Raw genomic sequence first — 21431 nt, forward strand, 5'->3', positions numbered from 1 at the left:
GCTCATGGAGAGCTCAAAAGGACTGCGGATAAACTGGAGCGAGGCACAGACAGGGCTGGGATGGGAGCCAGGGGGAGGGGAGAAGGACTCGCCTACAACCACAACTCCAGATTTTAGGATGAAGCAACTCCTTTCCTAAATGCATTTCAGCATAAAGCTGATCCTGGCTGCTGCTAGCACAGAAGGAAGATGGGCTTCAGACCAAAACGTCGCTTCTGCTCTTTGTGGGAAGCATCCACACATCCCAGTTTATTCAGCGTAATCAGCACAGAGCATCGCATCTCATCGTGAGTCTGTACCTAACACCAAAAGACCTGCTCCCCATCAGGGTTGGGAGCACACATTCCTTGGCTGAATCCTACCATAAAATCACCTCAGGTTTTGAAAGCTGTGTTCTGACATAGGTATACATTCTGCTTCTTTCTAGGAAGGTATTTCACATCCCAGGCTCTGGACAATCCTCCCTCGGTACGTTAGCACGCAGCACATCAACGTTAAGCACAGCTGCTCTCTGTGTCATTTTACTGTGGCAGAACTGCATTTTGCTCCAGATTTCAAGGCTTCAGAACACATTTTTACTGTATATTCTCAGTATTTCTGAAGGGCACTTCCCACCCTTTCCCACCAGCCCCTTTCCCAGGTCCAGCCCTGGTGGACCTTTCTCCTTCTCTCGGTTCTGACCCCTTTTCAATCATCTGGCTCCTTTATATAGCACTGCAGGGAAAATATATTCTGCCCTTCACTGTGCTGAACTATCACATTGTCAGGATTAGGGCGGAGGGGTCAGAGGAGCTGATGAAATCCATATGTAATGGCATGCCGGTACTTCTGGACCCAAAGCACGCATCTCTACAAGGGCAAAAGGCAAATCCCATAGCGATTCCTGCAAGGAATAAAGGATGGTGTTCCCCTGCTCCCGGAGTCTCTCCCAAGGCGAGTGCTTTGCCAGAGCCGTGGCTAGAAATGGAATTCACGTTCCAGGAATATTCTATTATTTGCTAATTCCCTTCACATCTTTTTGTTTCACAATTAAGCAAATTAGCACTTTGATGAATATGAAGATGCTTGTGCCTCACGAAAGAGGAGTTGGAGACATTCCCACTGGATTTTCCTCCTAATGAAAACAGTTTCTCAACTGTTCTGGATACACACTGGATGGTTTCATCCCCGGTGAGAGCACGAGGAGCACATGGCTCCTGGAGAAGATGACCACAGCATTAGCATTCTAATTCCATTTTAAAGTTTGCATAGATCCTCATTATTACCATCTAATCCAAGTCCAAGCTGGAATGGGATCCTAAATTTGTGGCTATTCACAGAAGTGTCTATCACTGAGTTGCTCCAAAAAGCATATAACACCTTCTTTAACCAGAGGAATTAATTCAATTTAAGTCCTTCAGCAGGTAGAAGACTTTGCACTCTTCTAAAGAGTTTTTTCCCTGGCTTTAAATATCTTTATAACAAAATTAAGTATTTGCCAACTTTTTCGTCTTGCTGCAGGTTATCAAAACAGCTTTGCTGGCTTCGGGAGGAGCTGTAAGCTCCCTAGTGCAAAGCGAGCTGTTACAGTAGCTGCTTGCTCTCTATCTCCATCAGCAGATCTTAAAGCACTTCCCACTGATACCTCTCCATCGCATCCCTCTGGAGCAGGGGGGAGGTAGGACAGACAGTTGTTTACCAGCAGACGTGGAAAGCTGTTAGTGACCAGAGGGTTAACTCAACACGGAACAACTTAATAGCATCCAGACACCTTCAGATGCAACCCTTCTCCTGCCTCCACCACCCACAAGGCACCAGCTCTATTAATCTGAATTAGACAGTCATGAGTAATAGCCAGTAAAATGCTCAACACTCAGTGAACCCAGAAGTCTGGCTTAATGGAAGGGACTTCATGTGTTTTCTTCTCTCAGAGCAGAACTGAAGGTCCCAGACTATTTACATCATGCTGGCTCCCCAACAGACCCTTGTGGACCATTGGCCATTAATTCCCATCATACTCATTTGGGTTGTGCTTTTTTGGTCCAGGGTGGGCACCACCAGAACCAACACAGTAGTGGACAGCACAGCACAGACTCAGTGTTAGCACTGCTTGCAGAACTCATGCCCACACCACGCTTGGTCCCACCTCTGTGCACAAGCATCACACACTCACAGCCACTTAAAATATACTGGCAAATAAAGAAATAGATAAAGCCATCATAAAGGATGCTCTGACAAAGCAATGCAAGTCCACAGCCTGCCAGCCTCGCCGCAGGGAGTGAATCCGTAATGCCTGAGGCTCAGGATCTCATTATCTAGGCAGCGATGGTTCAGAGCCCCAAACCACAGCAGCTCAGCTCCGTTTCCATCGCCTGCAGACAAGAATACATGGGCACAACTCCCTCCCCTGCGCACTGACGACAATCTCTGGTCAGAGGCAGATAAAACTGAGCTTCTGCTGGTGTTCCATCTACCTGTACTGACCCCGGCACCACAGGGCTCAGCACACAACCTCAGCTCCCTGTGCTCCAACAACACACTCCTTACAGAAGGAAGCCACAAGTATGGAGGTATGGAAGCAGACACCTTACCTGTCGCTCTGACATGACATAGAGATACTTCTGATCGATGGAGAAGGCCATGTCTCGAAGGACTGGGCTCCCGTCCTTGAAAACTGTCACCATCTCATACTGAATTCCACCATGGGGAGGACCATCTGCTCGGATCTGGAAGAAGCACAAAGAGATTACAGGTGATTTCATAGCAGCCAAATTCTGAGGTTACTTTGGAGGGGAGGAGGATGAGGTAGGAAAGGGCATCTAATACAAAATCTCAGCATGCAACCTAGAGACAGAGCAAAGAACTGGCAAGCAACGTGTGGGCTCAGGTAAAGCAAAGGCTCCTTCTCCACTGCAGTTGGTGAATTCACAAAGAATGAGACTCCATCTCCATTACCTCTTGCTGCCATAGAAGCCCCCTACACTACCATCTCTGCCTAAACCTCAGGAGATGCTGCTGCTGTCCCATTACTTTCATATTTGCAGGATTCATCAAGGTGAAACCAGCCCAGCCGGGGCCCTCAGTAACCATCCACCCAAGCAAAAGACAACTCCCTGCTCCTGCAGGAAAACCTGCCCAAGCTGTGACAAATCCCATCCCTGCCAGGAGTGGCTGCTGTTGAGGATATGCCATCTCTCCCAAAAGTTAATAATTTATGGCCTTGGGGGCTGTGCAAAGGGGAAAGCAGGAGGATAAACAAACCATTTACATCGTCTTTCCTACCAGGATTTGCGTATTTGGATACCCATTTGATTGCAACAAGGTGTCTATATAGCTGAAAACAGTGGCAGCCGTCAGGCATGGAGGGGAGAGCAGTTGGGTGAGCCAAGGCTGGGCAACCTGGTCTCGTGGAAGGTGTCCCTGTCCATGGCAGGCGGTTGGAAATGGATGAGCTTCCAAGTCCCTTCCAACCCAAACCATTCCATGATTCTATGCCATCTGCTGCAGCCTCATGCTGAGCTGTGTTGCCTCATCCCCTTTTGTTGCTCGATTACTCACTACCTGGCTGTGGTACAAAGGAAGAGGCACCAAGAACCAGCTTTGGACAAGCCTGAGCCTTCAGAAGAGGCAGAACAGAGCAGCAGAGAGGGACATCTATTTTCCTGCTTCATGTCCCCAGGAGGTAAGAAACAGGTTGTTAAGTATCTTAAGATTTATCCGAGAAATGTGGCACCCCAGCTGGAAATACAAGGGTATCTTCACACTCATAGAGCAGAGATGCTCCCCTGCACCCTACTCCAAATAAATCCTCCTCTTGGAAAGAGCCCTTATGCCTCCTGCCATGTAAAGACATGTTGCATACACAAACGTGTATTTTCTGTATTTTTCTCCTTGCCTTCTGAGTTCTTAGTGATATACAAGAACATCAGGTGTGAATCTGATTTAACATCCATAACCAGATGCAGGCTGCTTCTGGCAGGATTAAGCAGGCAGCCCAAGCCTGGCTCACAAGCCCTGAACTTTCAGAAAGGAAAATCCCAAAGAAAAAGGCAGAAGGTCAAATCCTGCTTTAGTTGCCTTGTTCTAGTTAGGATATTTCACTGCCTTCATGAACTAGAGGCAGGTTGACACCAGTCTGAGATCAGTGCCTTGCTGTGTGATGCAAACCCAAGCGACCCGTGCTGCCTCCGGAGCCACTGCCCACGCAATGCACTGCTGCCATCTCCATGCCAGCCCCTGCCATGGACATAGGGACAAGGCTGCAAAATCCCCTGGGGAATTAATAGCCAGGACACTGCGCTGTCAGTGACACACAGCTGCTTCCACACAAACACCTGATTAATGGGCAAACGGGAATGGAAACGCTGGACATGAAGGATCAGCAGCCTTTGTGAGAAACAACTGTTTTTCAGAGTTCCCTTGGGGCACCAGCAGCTCGTTAAATTGAGCTTCTTTCTAGTAATGAGGTCAGACAGGGCTAATAAAGAGAGATACCACTGGACAAGCCTTGTGCAGGCCAATTCCAAATGGGAATTGCGGGTCTGTGCTGGAGACAGTACCACGTCTATGATGGCTCCTCCAGGCTGGAGCTGTGCCTGGTATGGTTGTCTTGGGACACAGCCGGAGCCCTGCACAGGGTGCTGGGTGCTGTCTGCACCCTCCTGCCTCCCCCATAGGCAGGGGGAGCAGCCTGGGGTCTCTCACTGAGCCTGTCAGGTGAGATGGCTCCATGCTGCCCAGAGACCGCAGGACATGAGGAGAGCAGAGCCCGCTGCTCTCCTGTCCTGCACACCATGGTGTGTGTTGTACCCACCTGGGTACCCACAGCACGGTGCCTGAGATGCACCCACAGACACCAGGATGCTCCCCTGCCTCTCTTCCTGAGGGCTTGGTTTCCATGACAACAAATGATGATGTCAGGGAAGAACGATGATTCCTGTGAATGCGGAAGAAGAAAAGGATCATCTCCACAGCAGGAAGCTTCTTGCTGACGTCTGGGGAGATAAATAATTCCTCTGCCTAACTTGCAGGTGCCCTACTAGTGCCAAACATCTACTGACCCAGCAGTAGAACAGGGGCACAGTCCCAACCCTGCAGGTCTGCTTCATGCCTGAGCCCAGGCTCCAGGCACCAGTGATGCAAGAGAGCAGAAGAGCAGGATGGGGCTGGGCCACTGGTGGTTGTGGTTCTTTATGTCCACTAACACTACCAGTTTTTCTTTCCTGACAACATGATCAAAGAGCATGGGAAGGGTTTAGGAGAAAGACACAGAGAGAAGCGGTGCAGGTCAGAATGGGTGAGAGCACAGTGAAACAGGGAGCAGGCAGGTATGGGGAGAAGCACATGGGTGCAATGGATACCAGAGGATCAGAGACATGCTCTGATCCACCTGAGAAACAGCAGAAGACCTGGAGGACAGGTCACAGGCTCACACACTTAGGCATGGAGAAGTCATTTGGGGAAGATCACAGACTGGTTTGGGTTGGAAGGAACCTTAAAGCTCATCCAGTTCCAACCCCCTGCCATGGGCAGGGACACCTTCCACTAGAGCAGGTTGCTCCAAGCCCCTGTGTCCAACCTGGCCTTGAACACTGCCAGGGATGAGGCAGCCACAGCTTCTCTGGGCAACCTGTGCCAGCGCCTCAGCACCCTCATAGAGAAGAATAAAGCACTTTCCTCAATCACTCTTCATAGATGTTTACAAATACAGCTCAAAAAGTGCCCATCATCTGCAGATCCAAACAGCATCCCTGGCCAGTGAAACACCCCACATGATGGAGCAGAATGCTGCTCAAGTCAGGGAGCTGCAGTCTCCCTGCAAAGGCGCCATGCAGATTTATATGCCTAACTCCCCCACAGTACAGACTGCAGGCATAAGCTCTGCATTATCTTAAGAGGTTAGCAAAATACCATATTGTGTCACATCTACATTGCAGTGTAGCACCCATGTATAAGCCATTCAAGGATCCAATAAGACAGGAAGCTCCAACTCACCTGTTGTACTAAAGTTTCTGTCAGGCATTTTGCCCAGCCTATGACAGAGGTAAGATATATCTGGATTCCCTTCCAGTTTCTCCCAGCAGGCTCCCATTAGGAAGCATTGAATCTCTTTGTAGAAACTTTCCATGATTAAATTACCTGTCTGTTTTCATTCTGAGTGTTTCAATGAGTCTGACTCATGATGAAATGCCTGCTGCCAGAAGAACAGCTGAATAAGCCCATGCATGAAGGAATTGATTCCCCATCCGGAATCCTAGATGCAAGGCGACCCATTAACTCCTCAAGAACTGCAGTTTCTCCTAATGTATGCAGGTACATGATGGGAGATGGATCCCTAAGCACCTTGTGGAGGACTACCTCCCATGGAGACAATGGGTGGGATGGGATCCTGAAATGATGCCCTAGGTCAGGACGTGCAACGCACTGGCTGAGTGTGTTTGTCTTTGTACCTAACAGTGGCAAAGTGAAAAGCCCAGTCAAGCCTGGAGCCTTAGGACTGCTCTTTTCATGCTAGGATTTCCAGCCCTTCAGGGTGAATACTATCAAATAACATTGCATTTGTGTAAAATGGAACTGTATCAGTTCTGGGAATGCGCGCTGGACTGTTACTGCAGCTACTGCCTGAAATAGAAACCAAAGACAACACAGAGCAGCCTTCACTGCCAAGGCGCATCTCTGCAGATTTGCCACCTTTTTGCCATTGACGCCTGCAGCTCTTAGGCACTTCCCATTCAAGCTTCCCATAAAGCTCCAGCCTGGATTTCATGCTTCAGTACTGGAAATCTAGTAGGAAAATTGTGACTGGCAGCAGGTTTCTGAATGAGGCTGGAGTATAGTGTAAATAGCCTTCCCCCACCTCTTTCTGTCCATGACTCCGTGGGGTCTTTCCTACCTAGACCTGGTAGTAGAGGAAGTTGCCACATGCAAGACGCTCAGCAATGCTAAAGACAAGACAAGATAAATCCACACCAGTCCAGATTTCCTGTGTGTGTCTCCGCCAAATACTGCTTGCAAAAAGGATTTACTTTTTCTAATCCAGCTGAATTAAAACCGGGCTATTCTACATTCACACCAGCCCAAAAAGACGCACACAATGAGGTGCCACTTTTGCTGTCCTCCTCACGAACATCCTTTCTCACAGTATCATTTTATAGGGTTACCAATGCTTCTAATGGTTCTACATCCTCTGCCTCTGACACCCAGGGAGAAAAAGGCACAGCAACCTCCAGAAGAATCCAGAATAGAAATGGCAAATCTTTATCAAAGAGGTTTCCCAGAGCCCTTCAGAACCTATATGGAATTCTTTTGAGAGTAAAGTACCCCTTAAACTCCCTCAGAGCATTTCTAACATCAGCTGGGGAGGTGTATCGGAGCCATTTGCAGGTCATTGGGAGACAACAGGGAAGCTGAGTGGTTTGCTGAGGAGCTACACTCAGTCCCTGGGATCTGAATCTGCTAATGCAGACCCAGGGGACCTGCCTGAACCTCTAGCGAGGATCCCTCACCCTGTGTCCATCTGCAGAAAGAGAAACCCAGGCTGAAGATCTGCCTTTCCCTGCACACTCCTTCCGCAGGCAGGAAGGCCACGAATGGGATTTAGCTCACTGCTCTCCGCATGGGAATGTCTCCCCCTTGAAATTAAAGTGAAACAGTAATCCCATTAAGTATGTTTCCTTTAAATCATAGGTATGTCCGTGAGGAAGCTAATGACAACACTTACATGCACATTCAATTCAAATCAGCATATCCAATTAACTTCATTACCTGGAGGCTCCCTCATATCCCAGTCTCTTTCTTTCCTGTCACATTTTCTTTCTGCATTTTTTTCCCAAATTAGGATAGGATCCGTCTGTCATGGTGGGCATCACCTTGATTTTTACCCCAAAGATAGCAGGAAGAAGCCTTGACAGATGGGTTCACTCCACAAAGTCACGATGCTATCAGGCTGAGTGGCTTGGAGCAAAACAGCTCCTCACGACCAAATGATCTGGTCTCCAAGGGAGAAGAATATTCATCCTTTCCAGAATTATGCTAACTAAACATTAAATACACTCACTAATCACATCTGGGGCTGCCCTTAGAAAACTCAGGTCAGTGGGGGAGAAAACTCAGTTTGAAGAGCTGGTCGCAGTGAGCTCACAGTTGGAGCTGTGCTGCAACCAAGAGGGTTTTTCTCAAGCGCTGCCTACCAGAACCATGATCATTCCATGAATTTCCACAGGCACAGATCTTTCGTCTGTGAAGTGCCAGAGAAGGGCCTAGAGCAGGGCAGGCTGCCATCAGAGCGATGGGAAGGGAACAAACCAGGGGACCGGCGACAAGCAGCCTGGTGGCATCACATCAGCATCTCACCTCACGCTGCTGCTGGACGCTGCTTGAAGGCTCCATTGCAAGAAGTAACATCGAGCAGTGGATAAGGCACTTGCAAGTACCTGAACAATGCCTATAGCACCCCCTCCCCTCCAGTGAGGGCCACAGAGGCAACCCTGCTGTGCAAAGTCCTGCTGTTCACATTTACTCTTCCTTTTGAACTTCAAAGTGATATGAAAGCCCCATCCGAGCAAACCAACTGCATCCCAGCTTCTCCCTCCTGCTGCTGAGCACAATACAGACAAAGCATCAAGGCAATGCAGAGCCAAGACTGCTTTCTCTGCTCATGTTTTCTGAGTCCTAATCCCCTTTTTTGGAGAAATTTTCCTCCTCCATCCCTTCCCTCAACTCAAGGCAAGCTCCAGGTGCAAGGAGACAGATCTCTGTTCCCCTCTCACTTGGATCTCACCTTTCTCAATAGATTAAATTGCTGGTAGCATGCGCTCAGATGTTCCCTTGTCTCCAGGATCTGCAAACACCTCCTGCTTGTGTGGCTGCACGCCTGAGTTTATACCTTCAAAAGGGTACAGAGGAGAGGGAAGCAGGAGGTAACGTGGGTTCAAGCCTCAGTTTATTCCGATCAAGCTTCATGACCCAAATTATTTATAGATCTGAGGTTTCTGTGAATTCAATACTCATGTCAAAAATGTCTCTGTGTATGTGCCTTTCACACCCACATGTTTCCCATCTCTTCTGCTTGGGAAATGTTATCTAAGTGTTCAAAGTCACTACCTGGGAATCTGCATTTCCCCAAAGTAAGCACTGGGATAACTGGGGAAAAGCACAGAGAAGCCCCCCAGGGCCTCAGGCAGGGAGGGGGGTCGTAGTCTGCAACACGGGCAGCCACATATGCTGCTAAGCACAAAAATGCCAACCCGGCAAACAAATGAACCCAAATTAACTCTCGCTTCTCTGCATCTCCAGTGCTAAGGGTGGAGAACTGTTCCCAGGAGCAAGGCTTTCCTCCTAGCCCTGTGTACAAGGAGGCTGCAAACCCGTCCAGAATCCACACATGCAACTGAGAGACCTGAACGCTTTCAATCTTACCATTTCAAGGAGTTTGAACCCATCTACAAGGAAGGTAAGATAGGTTGTAAAAAGCAAAACAAAGGAAAAACCACCATTCCTTCTGTGCCAAAGCTCACGCCACAGTCAACAGGCTATTGCACCAAATGCCCCGTCCCTGGCAGTGTTCAAGGCCAGGTTGGACACAGGGGCTTGGAGCAACCTGCTCGAGTGGAAGATGTCCCTGCCTGTGGACACTTGGAACTGGATGAGCTTCCAACCCAACCTGTTCTGTGATTCTATAAAGGATCTCAGCTGTTTCAACAACCCCATGTGTCCCCCGGCTAACAGCAACCAGCTGTGATCCCAGTGTTCAAGATGCTGCTTTGGAGGTACATCCTGGAGAGCGCTTGGATCTGTTGCAGGGAGAAGAGTTTCCACAAGCACAGTCCCTCCCATTCACGGATGGAAAGAGGAACCTGGGAGAAGAATCCCTTGCTGCCTCTCTGCTGGCTTCTGGAAGTGAAAGCAGCCCATTGCTGCAGCCCAGAGACCCTAACAGGTACCAGTACAAACCTGTAAGAGAGGATTGCCACTGAAGCTGTTCTCTCTCTCCGAAGCCTTTATTTCCTCCTTCCATCCTTCTGCTTCCTCCACCCTTCTGGAGAGCTGATCCTCCAAGATAAACCAGGGAGGATGGTACAGAGGCACCATGCAGAGACTAATCAGCAGCCCCATGTCTTTAATTTATTACTGCATGAGAGGCTCGCTTAGAACAAAGCTGCCAGTTCACGAGATCATTCCTTTATAAGACTTCTTCTTTGAAAAGCTGTCGGCTCGCACCTTGTCACAGCCCCACTTGCAGCAGCAGCACTTTAATAATGTGCCACCTCATGCAAATGAGCTGCTAATTAATTAAGTAGTATTCTTCCGGGGGATGGATTCATTAGAATCAGATTTGGGTAGGCTGGCTGGGTCAGACTGCTTTGGATGGTGCTTTACAGCAGCAGTGTTGCCTTTGCCTTGAGTCCCAGCACTCAGGTGGGTTCCCATCAGGAGGGAAGCTCTTTCCCACCCTTGTGCCCTTGGGAAGGCTCAGCATGCCCCAGTGAATTGGTGCAAAGCAACCTGACCATGTGCATCTCACATACCAGACCTAAGAACAGCAGGGAGATCGAAAAAATGATGGAATAAAGTGCCCAGAATATTGCTTTCACTCCTATTAGGAAAGCCAGTATAGGAGACAGCCCAATTCAAAAGCAGGAGGTAGAGACTATTAACTCAGAGGGCTCCAGGGATCAGGCTGCCAGGCAGGGAACCCTGCAAAGGAGCAGTGTTCTTTGCTTGGAGCCCGTGTTGAAAGAGACTTGCTGAGGGTTCAGAGCTATCAGCTTTGCACCTTCCACCAGCATCAAAGTACAACCCATTAGAGGTGGAAACACTCCGGAGCGTCCCGTGGATTTACTTCCCAGAAGGAGGACAGCTTGGGGCATGCCTGCAGCATGGTACAAAACCCATCCACTTCTAATTTGTCCCCTAATAAAGAGCCACAATGTGCAATGACTTCCCTTTCCTTTTATTCAGCAATAAGCATCCTTCTCCCTCTACATTCCTGTATGATTTTTTAAAGAGATAGCTCGGTGCCTCTTTGGACAATGGGAATCATTAAGATAGCACTCTGCTGCTTGCAGGCTTTACATTTTGGCACTGAGCAAGAAAATCATCAAAGACACCAAGTATTGGCCTCCCAGAGAAAGAAACGAGGTGGGTGTTGCTGTATTACAAGGCACTGCTCACTAACCTTTCTGCAATGTACTCCTTCAGCCTCTGCCATTCTTTCCCTGACTTATCCCTGCTTCTCCTGCCTTGTGCGGCTTTAAAGCATCTCCTTCCCTTACAGCTGGGAAGGAAATGAAAGCACAGGTGAGCAAAGAGCTCCAGAAACAGGCAGAGGGGCTTTTTGCCCCTAAAGCATCCTACTCTACATGGTACTAGCAGTCTTTGGCAGGGCTGCACAGCTGGGTTAGCTGGGTGCAAGAAGAACCCTGGTTGTGCAGAGCAGGACAGGCTGATCCCACTCTGCCCTTCAGCCCTCTGGGTGTTACAAAAACCTGGATCATACCCTGGCTTCTTCTCTTCTTTGCCCTGAGCCCATAGCTGGGCTCAGTGTTAGGAGGCACCTGAAGGGACTCACGAGCAAGGACAGAAGAGAGGCACATCTCATTGCTTGCTGCTTGCAGGACACAATTAGCGATGGAGGGAGAGGTGAGCAGCATTTTGGGAGTGAGCAATAGCCATAATAAAGGAAAAAAGCCTACAAGAAACCTGGAGAGGAGATTTTTACAAGAGCCTATAGAGACAGGACAAGGGGGAATGGCTTTAACCTGCCAGAGGGGAGATGGAGACGAGCTCTTAGGCAGAAGCTCTTCCCTGTGAGGGTGCTGAGGTGCTGGCACAGGGTGCCCAGAGAAGCTGTGGCTGCCCCATCCCTGGCAGTGTTCAAGGCCAGGTTGGACACAGGGGCTTGGAGCAACCTGCTCTAGTGGAAGGTGTCCCTGCCCGTGGCAGGCGGTTGGAACGGGATGAGCTTCAAGGTCCCTTCCAACACAAACCAGTCTGGAATTCTACGATTTTGGTGAGTGAGCAACAGCCACAGTGGAGGTAAATTGGACAGAGTTAAGCCTAAGTCTTCTGTGACCGACAGACTGGCAGTCTTCTGTGACAAAACACGAGAGGAAGCCCAGCGCTGGTATTATTTAGGGTGATAGAGTTACTGGGTATCTGCTCAGAATTGCTTGTCACATCCCATTTGCAGCTCTTCACCAAAGTCCCCAAAATAGCTGTGTAGCCATGTTATCCATCCACACCTCACCTGTGCCCTTCCAGCTGAATAATCCTCCACAGCTCGGTGTCAAGCTTTCTCCCTACGATCATCCTCCTACATCAGTACATTTCACAGCTGAAAAGATTGGTCTTGCTTAGTTTGGTTTGTTGACCTTGAGTGGCCATGTAAAATGGAATAAAAAGCCACTTAGACAAGATTGTCTCATGTCGAGTTGCCTCTAAATGAGCAGCAGCGAGTCACGAATCTCCCCAAGGAGGAAAAACCTAAACGACTGTCAAGAACTGTCACATGAAAAACCTGTTTCTCCCAAGCCACGGCTTCCCGCTGCTCAGGTGGGAACCGGAATGTTCCTCAGGAAATATTCTTCTCTTTCCTTTTCAAAAACATCATGTAAGTAATATGTTTCAAATGACTCTGACTTCCTGCCCAGCACCTCCCGGGAATGCTGCAACACAAGCTGAACTGCAAGGCACTAAAGGCCAAAACCCAGAAGGAAATACAAGAATCTACATTTTGTTATCTTTTGGTTTTACCAACTTGTGAAGAAATCCTGCCTGGGAGTTTTGCAAAGCTTTAGGTCAGACAGGAGCCATGAGATGAACGAGGAGGCTGGAGTATTTTTTGGTTTCACTTGTGCATGCAGAACCAGCCATGTGTTACTGATCAGATCTAACCTTGCTCGGGCAGAGGATGTGAGGAAATTACAGAGCACAGAGCTTCGCTTAAATCCCGGGAAATGAGGTTCTGCCTCTTCTCCTGCTGCTCTGGCCCAGGCACTGGCTGGCTGCGGGGAACATCGCACCCCCTGGGTTAAAACTGCAGTGGATGCCCGGTAGGCAGAGGTGCAGATAGGAAACGGGTATTTTCTAGTTAAGAAAGGGGGCAGAGCACAAGAGACAAAACCCTCTCACCAGCCAGTGCCTGATCACGCTGTTTGTATAGAGGCTGACTTTTACTAAAGCAACAGCCTTGGAAGCGGGGTCACTTAAGGACAGGCAGAGCCACAGCCAACCTGGCACTGCCCTCACTCGCAGAGCCTGGCCCTCTCCCCTTCCCAATGCACCATGGCAGCTTGGCTCATTGCTGTTTCACTCCCTACCAGGGGATACGTGCTCTTTGTTGGGGTTTTGTCCACCACTGGGCACACAGGACCTGCACCAAGCATGGTTTCATCAGGGAAGGCAAGACACAGAACCAAGAAACAAAACAAACTGCTGGCACCCGGCTCGAGGACATTGGCTTACACAGGGCCCTGTGTTGGAAGCATTAAAGCCTCCCAAGAGGATTCAGACAAGTATAAATCCATGGGAGCTGAATCGCTCCTTATGCTTCCCTATCCGCTCATTCATGCCCAGATCTCCCTGTCACCAGCAGACGGAGGCTTGAGGTGGCTCATGCTCCTTAGCACACACCAAAGACCACTTTTGCCCTTTCAGCTGTTTCCCAAATGCTATTCTGGAGTAGATCAAGGACAGAAAAAGCCCCAAAATCTCTTCTGTCTCTACACTGTAACTCACTAAGCCTTCGGCATATGCCCCTTCCAGCATCACAGAATTAATCAGAAGATAAGCAGATGAACTGGCTCTGAATAATCCGTATATACAACACATGTAATGCTGCTGAAACGCTGCCTTGAAAACAGCAGAGATTGCTGAGCTCAATCCATCCCCACCTCAGGAGAGTTGGTACAGCTACCAGGCACACACCACAGACCTGGGACAGCATGAAGCACCCTGCTGGGCATCAGGCTAGAAGCAGGTGATGGATGGATCAACTCTCTGATCCTTAAATGTCCAAATTCAAAGTTCACATTCAGCTGGGGAAGGAGAGGAACCTGAAGGAGCTTGGTGCTTTGTCTGTAATTTGCCTGAAGCAACCAGGATGGTGCTGCAATCAGTACTGAGGAATTGCATCCAGTACTTGAAGCTCCAACCCAAGCTACAAGCATGCAGTAACACAGCCCTGGAGCCCCAGCCCAGTTCTGGCAGCAGCACCCAGGGATAAGGAGCACTTAAACTGATGCCACAGCTCTTCCTTAGAGGGCATGGATACCATTGGCATGTGAACACAAGAGCAGCTACAGCACTATAGTAACAACATGGGGTGACCCAGGCAAAGCACACCAGCAGCATCAGATGTCTCCAAACTGGGGTGAAGGAGGAATAGAGGGGACACAGCCTCAGGGCCGGAACTGAAGATGACGGTCTTGGTGCGTACAAGCAGCACATTGCTCTGCAGAGCGGCTCTGAATGCCTTGGTCCAGCAGGACCCAACCAGCCTGTGTCTGATTTCACGCTGAAAGGTTTTGCTTGTAGTTTCCTCCACACGATGAGGTGGAGCAGATCTGCCCTGGAGCTGTGAAACACCACACCAGAAGGACCGAGGCAGCTCTTCCCCTGGGTCCCTGCTTCTGCTCACACACCAGCCAGCACAGCTAATCCCTTATCGTGCCCATGGCCCAAAATCAACATCATGAGATAGGTTCAAGCTGGGGGCCATGGATGGGAGAGACAAAGCTCCACCACATTACTGCTTTTGCTTCCATAATTGACCTGTAGATAAACACATGGCTTCTGCCTTAATCCCCTGCAGCCTCATGAACATCAGCCGCGCTAAATTTTTCATGTAATTAAGAGAAAACCCCTAATCCAGTGTAATTAGCTCCCTGATTGCCAACGTCAGGCAGAAAAGCAGTGTTTGAACAGCAATTCAGGTCTAGCTGGTTAGGCAAATACTGTGTGTGTGGTTCAGTAATTGAACACTGAAACAACTCCCCCTCTGCTGTCCTTAAGGCTTGCTTTCCTAAACAGCACTAAGTGGTTTCATGACTGCCATAGGCCTGATATAGCCCTGAAACTGCTGTTCCGCCAAACCCCAGTTACATCCCTGATGGTCATCAAACAAGCCAACCAGTTCCCAGAGAACACCACTAGCTGCTGCTTTCGGAGTGGTCCCCCTGCCTCATCTGCATCCTGAAGTGATTGCCACCAAGTTATTAAGATCACACCACCTCTAAGTGCCTGAACTCAGGATCTGGTAGTCACGGCACCACCACCACAACCCGCTGGAGCTGGAAGCAGTAACAACGCTACTACATAAACAAGGAGTCTTATGCTGTAGGTCAAAATTCATCCCAGCTACTGAGCCTTTGTGGTCTACAGTGGTATTTTTCTTCTCCATCCATATACATGAAGGTAAAATTTTAAGATTAAAGTGTTAGAAATTTGGGAAGTGGAAGCAGATGGGAGAGGAATAGAGAACATGGCTGTAATGTGCCAGCAGGGAGGCAGGGAAACCAAGAAAGCACAGCTATAAGATGCCTTCGCTTAACCATTTCATCCACCCCACAGCAAAAAGCAAACGATCTGAATTACTTAAGCCACTGTTGACTATTTCTCTTGTCTTTCTAAAACTCATCTGTGATAGAAGCTATAGACTACTCCAGTTCTCAACTAGTTACACCTTTCATCTTCAAACTTATTAATAGACAGTCTCCTAAAATACAACATTTGAAAGAAGTATTATTCTAGGAGGTGTCTGTTGGGGTCTCTCTAAGGCGGGTTTTAATCATATCCTAGGCTATGATACAAAGGGTTTGTGGGTTTGGTTTGGAAAATGGCATTAATCTTTGTTTTGCTGGTTTGGGTTAACGTCGCTGTGGAGACCAAATTTCTGTGCCTGGCAGACTGCAAAACACCTTCTCGAAGGAGAAAGCTGAAAACCATTTCCCAGCTTCAGCTTTGCAGGCTGAACTCTTACAGAACACTTGTTTATATGCTCTGGCAGGCGAGAGCCAACCATCTATGTTTTTGCAGCTATAACTCTTCCTACTGACAGAGGCCACGGGCTGATGAAAGGCAAGGGGTTCTGCCTGCCTCTGCCCATGTTTGGGCTCCAGGCTCTGGTCTCGCCAGCACTGCTCCTCTCCCCTCCTCATCACACGGATGGTCTGTAAACAAACCAGCAGCGAGCAGAGCAAGCTGCTCCTTTGTATCAAAGCCAGGGAGATTTCTTTATACAAAAACGAGGGAGAATTTATCAACTCAAAGCTCCTTTTAAAGAGAAGCCCCTAAGGAGAGCAAGCCCAGATGCTTGCTTGCATTGCGTTGGTACGCCAATTCCGCTCCCCCCCCAACTTCCCTTCAAACACACATTAGTCTCCATGGAAGGCACTGTAGATGAACTATCGACTGCAAACAGAGCCTCCTGGTTGGATGGCAACGCATCAACATGGATTTAAGCGGGCAGCAACGATATGGCACAGTTTGGTGCTTTGCCATTGCTCCCTTTATGCAGGAACAGCGCTTCAAGCCAAGCAAAGGACCTTCTGCTTCAAAGCCATGCAGGGAACTTCCAGCCAGCGTCTTGTGGGTGCCTGGTGACCACATCTCACACAGCAATGCTAGAAACTGCACATCTCTTTGCTCTGGCTCAGGAGGAGAGAACCTTCAGGCACATCCAGAGCTGTATTTACTACCAGTGGGACCAGCAATGTGCTCGCCCCTTCCCTTCTGAGCACACTTCAAGTCAAACACGCGGATGGGGACGCTTTGGCTAATGCATTCCAGATGGGACATCACGTCTGCACACTGAGGTTGTCAGCAGTCGCAGTGATGCGGGTGTATTTCATTTTCCTGTCTCGTTGTAATTCCAGCTTTTAGTCAGCTTCAGGGAAATTCCTCCCAAAACCCCCAGTACCAAACACCAACAGCACATGAGTCCATGTGTTGACTGGTCTGTGGTCTCTTTGCCTTAGATGCAACACAAATTCTTCTCTCCATCTCCCATGCCCTCCTAAATCACGGCATCTTAAATGTCTGTGGAGAGCTGCTAGCTGATGAGAGGAGCTGTAGGCAGCTGCAGGCTGGCTGCTTTTTGTGCTCACTTTCCCCATTGCATATACCATACAACTGGGAACGCAGCCCCAGGTTGGCCTGGCAGGAAACTGGGACTGGGGCACCAATTGGGTATACGCAACAGCTACCCCAACATCTTCTGTTACCAGCTCACAGGCAATAGAGCTACATCCCAGTGAACTGGGTATTTTCTCAGCCACTGTTTCACCAGAGGATGGTAGAAGTGTTTCCAGACAGACCCTGGAATCTTGGGAGTCTTTCTATTCATGTTAATGAGGAATGGCAGGAGATCTGCAGCTAGTCAGAAAGAAGTGTCAGGGAGTGGTGAAGGGGACAGAAAGACACGTTGGAAGTAAAGGGATCTGCTCAACTTCACTTATAGACAGCTTTTAAGTGACCTGAAAGTCAACATGGGGTCATGAAGCTACCAGCTTCTACCCCTTCTACCTCCAGATGCTGAAGTTTCTAATGGGGTAAGTTATTTGAATTGCTCCCACTCAAAAGAGACCAGGCATCGAACATCTCTCAAGCTTTTAGAGTAAGAGCTATAAACTGAGCCAAAAACCCCAAGGGACAGAACTGATATGGAAAACTACCTTCCAGGACAGATTTCTCCAGTGATTGAGTGCTGGCAACTGCATCAGCCTCTTTGCAGCTACAGCATGATGCCATTGCTTATTATCAAAGGAGCTGAGCTACTTTTTGCCTTTCTCTTCCCATTGCACAGGAACTAACACACTGCCCCCTCCATATCCATACATATGCATAACGTAATCTGCTAATGATTTCAGGCCTCATATTTTGTCAGTGTCATGATTTCTTTGTTATGTCATGGTTTGCGCTAGGCTGCAAAGCAATCTTTCAGTGACCTAAAACCATGAGAATTGAATTTCGCTGGTGTTGGAGTCCTATGGCCTGGCAATTTCAGCACAGCAGGTATTTCTCTGCCTATTTCTGCAGTTTCTAGGGAAGCAGAGCACAAAGCCTGGCTGGGCACCAGGTCTTGTTCCCCGTATCTGGAGTCCTGAGATTTGTGACTTAGCCAACCTTTGGTGGCTGAGCCAGCCACCAAAGAGCCTGCTCCCGAGAGGCCTTATGTCTTGAAAACTTATTCTAAAGCAGCTTCAAACCCTGCAGTTTTCATTATTAATATGACTTCTTTCATTAGCGTCCACTTATCTTTTTTCCTTCTATTTCTGTCTCTACCCTTTTATTGTTTCCCTGTGTGCTTCTATGGGAACGCTACCGAAACGCAGACCAGGCAACCGCAGCATCTACCCACTCTCTTCTACCAGCGTGAATTTATTTCCATCAAAGCTTCCTCCCTGAATCAAGTTTTAGTTTTCTTTTTAATTCCATCTGTATTTAATCCCAGACAAATACAAACAACAATCTCAGCTCCCTAAGGCCATTACTTTCTCAATCAGTTACAGCCAACTCCAATTAGCAAGCAAGCAACATGAGCAGCTTCGTATGCTCCTGGATCCTTGGGAATGAGCCAGCCCAGAAGGTCCTTTTCCCCAGACTGTCCCTTTTCTCCTTCTGAAGAACTTACATCGCCATTAGAGTCTCAGGCTCTGCGAGACAAAACACACTCGCCTTCGTTTTTGTCACCATGGAAGAGCCGGGAAGGATGCTCTATGGTCTCATTAACACTGTTCTGTGGTTCTCTGCTCCCACACCTGGAGGCTACCTGCATGCTTTGATTTCTCAGAGGATCCCAAAGGCCCTACAAGTGCTAGAGGGATATTCTCTTGGGTTGCTTTAGCTTCCCTCTTAACCTGCACTTGAAACAGCTTCTTCATATCCTCTCTAAGCCAGGCTACTGGAAAATCATAGAATCACAGAATGGTTTGGGTTGGAAGGGATCTTAAAGCTCTTCCAGTTCCAACCACCCTCACAGAGAAGAACTTCTGCCTAAGATCTCATCTCAATCTACCCTCTGGAAGGTTAAAGCTATTCCTCCCTTGTCCTTCCTGGACATTCCTTGCCCAGGAAGCAGTGATGCCTCCTGTAGCAGTGCCACCTCCTGCCTCTCACTTCTCAGGCCATGAGAGCATCTTTTGGACATCCCCTGAAGAAGAAGCCACCAGCTCTCAGCAGAACTCACCACATTGGACAGAGGAAGCGTAGCAGCTCGTGGGGTTACTGGGTTTAACCTGTGAGTTCGCTGTCTTCAAACTGATCTTAACTTATTTTGGTGAGAGATGTCTGATCTCCCAGGCTGACGATCCCTAGCCAGACTGAGCTAGGCACTGACAGTGAGTTGACACTTGCTCTTTAGAGCTCAGACTTGGTAGTGTCCCTGCTCCATCACGGCTCTGCTGGGCTGTTCGTCCTTTGCTGGGTGCCCAGAGGGTGCTGGGGCAGTGCTGGAGCTCAGCCCTATGCCTGTGTCTGAAGGGACACCCACACTGAGTGTGCCAGCGGGCAGACTGGGCACCTCCACTAAGCAGCCAGCTCTCCCTCCATTAGTGAGCTATTTCGGGCCATGATTTCAAACGAAAATCTGTATTTTATTAATTATGTGTCTGCTTTGCTGCTGAACTCTTTAACGTGTTTCCCAGCTGTATCCATCTACAGCCACGAAAGAAGTCATTAAATCTAAATACCTCAAGCATGTAACGTTTCTGCTAGGGCGCATCCGTCACCTCGGTTAGACCAGAGGTGCAAGGCTAAGCAGAGCTGCCATCTCCCCTCACCTGCAGGAACATCTCCTACCTCACCTTGTGGCAGCAAAGCAAGGGACATCATGGGACTGGAGTGGAGGCTCTGCCCTGACAAACCCATCAGGATTGTAAATGATGGCAAAGCAAAGCCCATCTGGTGACGCTGCCGGGTTTCTCCATCTTTCACACTGGCTGGCAAGAAATGCAAGGAGCCAGCTCCAGCGCTGCTGGGCTTCAGCTTAGTGAGCTGCCAGCAGCTGTCAAAGAGACGAGATGGGGATGGGAGCAAGGATCATTTGCAAACTCTTCCTCCAGCCACATTTGCTAACCTCAGCATCCAGGCTAGCTCTGCACCGAGTCCCTTGTATTCCTCCACTCATCTCTTGTTGCACATATACACCTCTTCAGTAGCTGGGAAAAGGATTTCTCCAATTCATGCCTTTTCCTACCACGTAAGGATATTAGAGCAGTGTCTGCAGGCAGGCAGATTTATTCACCTGTCCTAACTGGCAAAACTGATTGGGTTTGACAGACATGCAGGGATGTGCAGATGCATTAACAACCAGTTTAGCATGGGAACCGGCAAAGCAAAGCACCTCACAGATGTTATTAGGAGAAGTTTATTTAAAGCACATTTTATGGCTGTGGAGAACATATTAGATCAGCAACCTACAGAAAAATCACTTCAGGCTCCTTCCCTAACAAATACATTCAGAACAGGAAAATACAATAAAACAAAACACCCCCCCCTACCCCCGCAAAAAAAAGTGCAAAGTAGATAAATTTACAAACCACTGAGACAACTTCATCTCTTGCGTGAAACTAAAGAGGACACCAGCACTGAGAAGCAGAAGGGGCTGAAATGCATCAGCCATACCCACCCCATCCATGTGGATCCTCTGCTGGCAAACTGGCCATCCACACGACCTGCCTTCCCCCACCAAGCAAGCCATTTAAGTCACATTATTTTAGAGCGTCCTTGAGACAGAGCAGCATTAATGGGCTCCACTGTCTGAAAACTGCTCTTGCTTAGATACCCGCAAAGCCGAGCAAGAGAGGCACAAGGCTAAAAAAATGTTCCCTCTCAAGCAAAACAGACTCGCACTTGGATTGCGCAGAAATTAAAGCAACAAAAGGTCTCTGAAGCCAATTGCACTATAACTGAGAAACAGGCTCGTCACTTTGTACATCCATCTGGCAAGGACATACTTTCCATTTCAGCAAGTGCAAGAATGGGTGGACAGCAAAGGAAATGTGAAAACAGCGAAGACACAAGAAGAATGAAAACCTGCGGGACAACACTGCTACCCTGTTATGAATACTGTACGTCTATTCATATGAAAATCCATACGGCTGCTACTGTTGCATGCACTCTTCTTACCCAGCATGAAATTAAAATTCCTCTTCAGTATCCTATTGCCAGCACTACAGAGCAACTTTAGAGGAAGCGAGCAGACAATTTATCCTTTGGCTTCCTCAGACGGGCTTGTGCTGGGATTGAAAGCCAGTGGGGTGAGAGAGACCAGTGTATATTGCCGATGGTAAAGAAATTCTGCTTCCAAAACAAATCCCAGAGAAATATGACTGGCCTAGAGTCTGCCTGTTGGTGCGAGTTTCACAGTGCAGTTTCACATGCATAATTCCCTCTAGGCCCACCCCCCTCCTTTCCTCCTTATCTTCCCAGAACAAACTCAACATGCAGGCTAA

The 21431-nt window shown here is 48.6% G+C and overlaps 1 protein-coding gene across 4 annotated transcripts in view; it reads right to left on the minus strand.

Moving 5' to 3' along the window:
• The window catches only part of PLXNA2 (plexin A2), a 287247-nt gene that overhangs the window by 133658 nt on the left and 132158 nt on the right, over positions 1-21431 (minus strand). For all 4 annotated transcript variants that reach the window (XM_030473343.1, XM_030473342.1, XM_030473340.1 and 1 more), the window contains exon 4: positions 2571-2705. In XM_030473343.1, coding sequence (XP_030329203.1) covers positions 2571-2705 — 135 coding nt within the window. The remainder of the gene's footprint in view (positions 1-2570; positions 2706-21431) is intronic.

The sequence above is a fragment of the Strigops habroptila genome, chromosome 18, assembly GCF_004027225.2.
Source record: "Strigops habroptila isolate Jane chromosome 18, bStrHab1.2.pri, whole genome shotgun sequence".
Classification (NCBI taxonomy): domain Eukaryota; kingdom Metazoa; phylum Chordata; class Aves; order Psittaciformes; family Psittacidae; genus Strigops; species Strigops habroptila.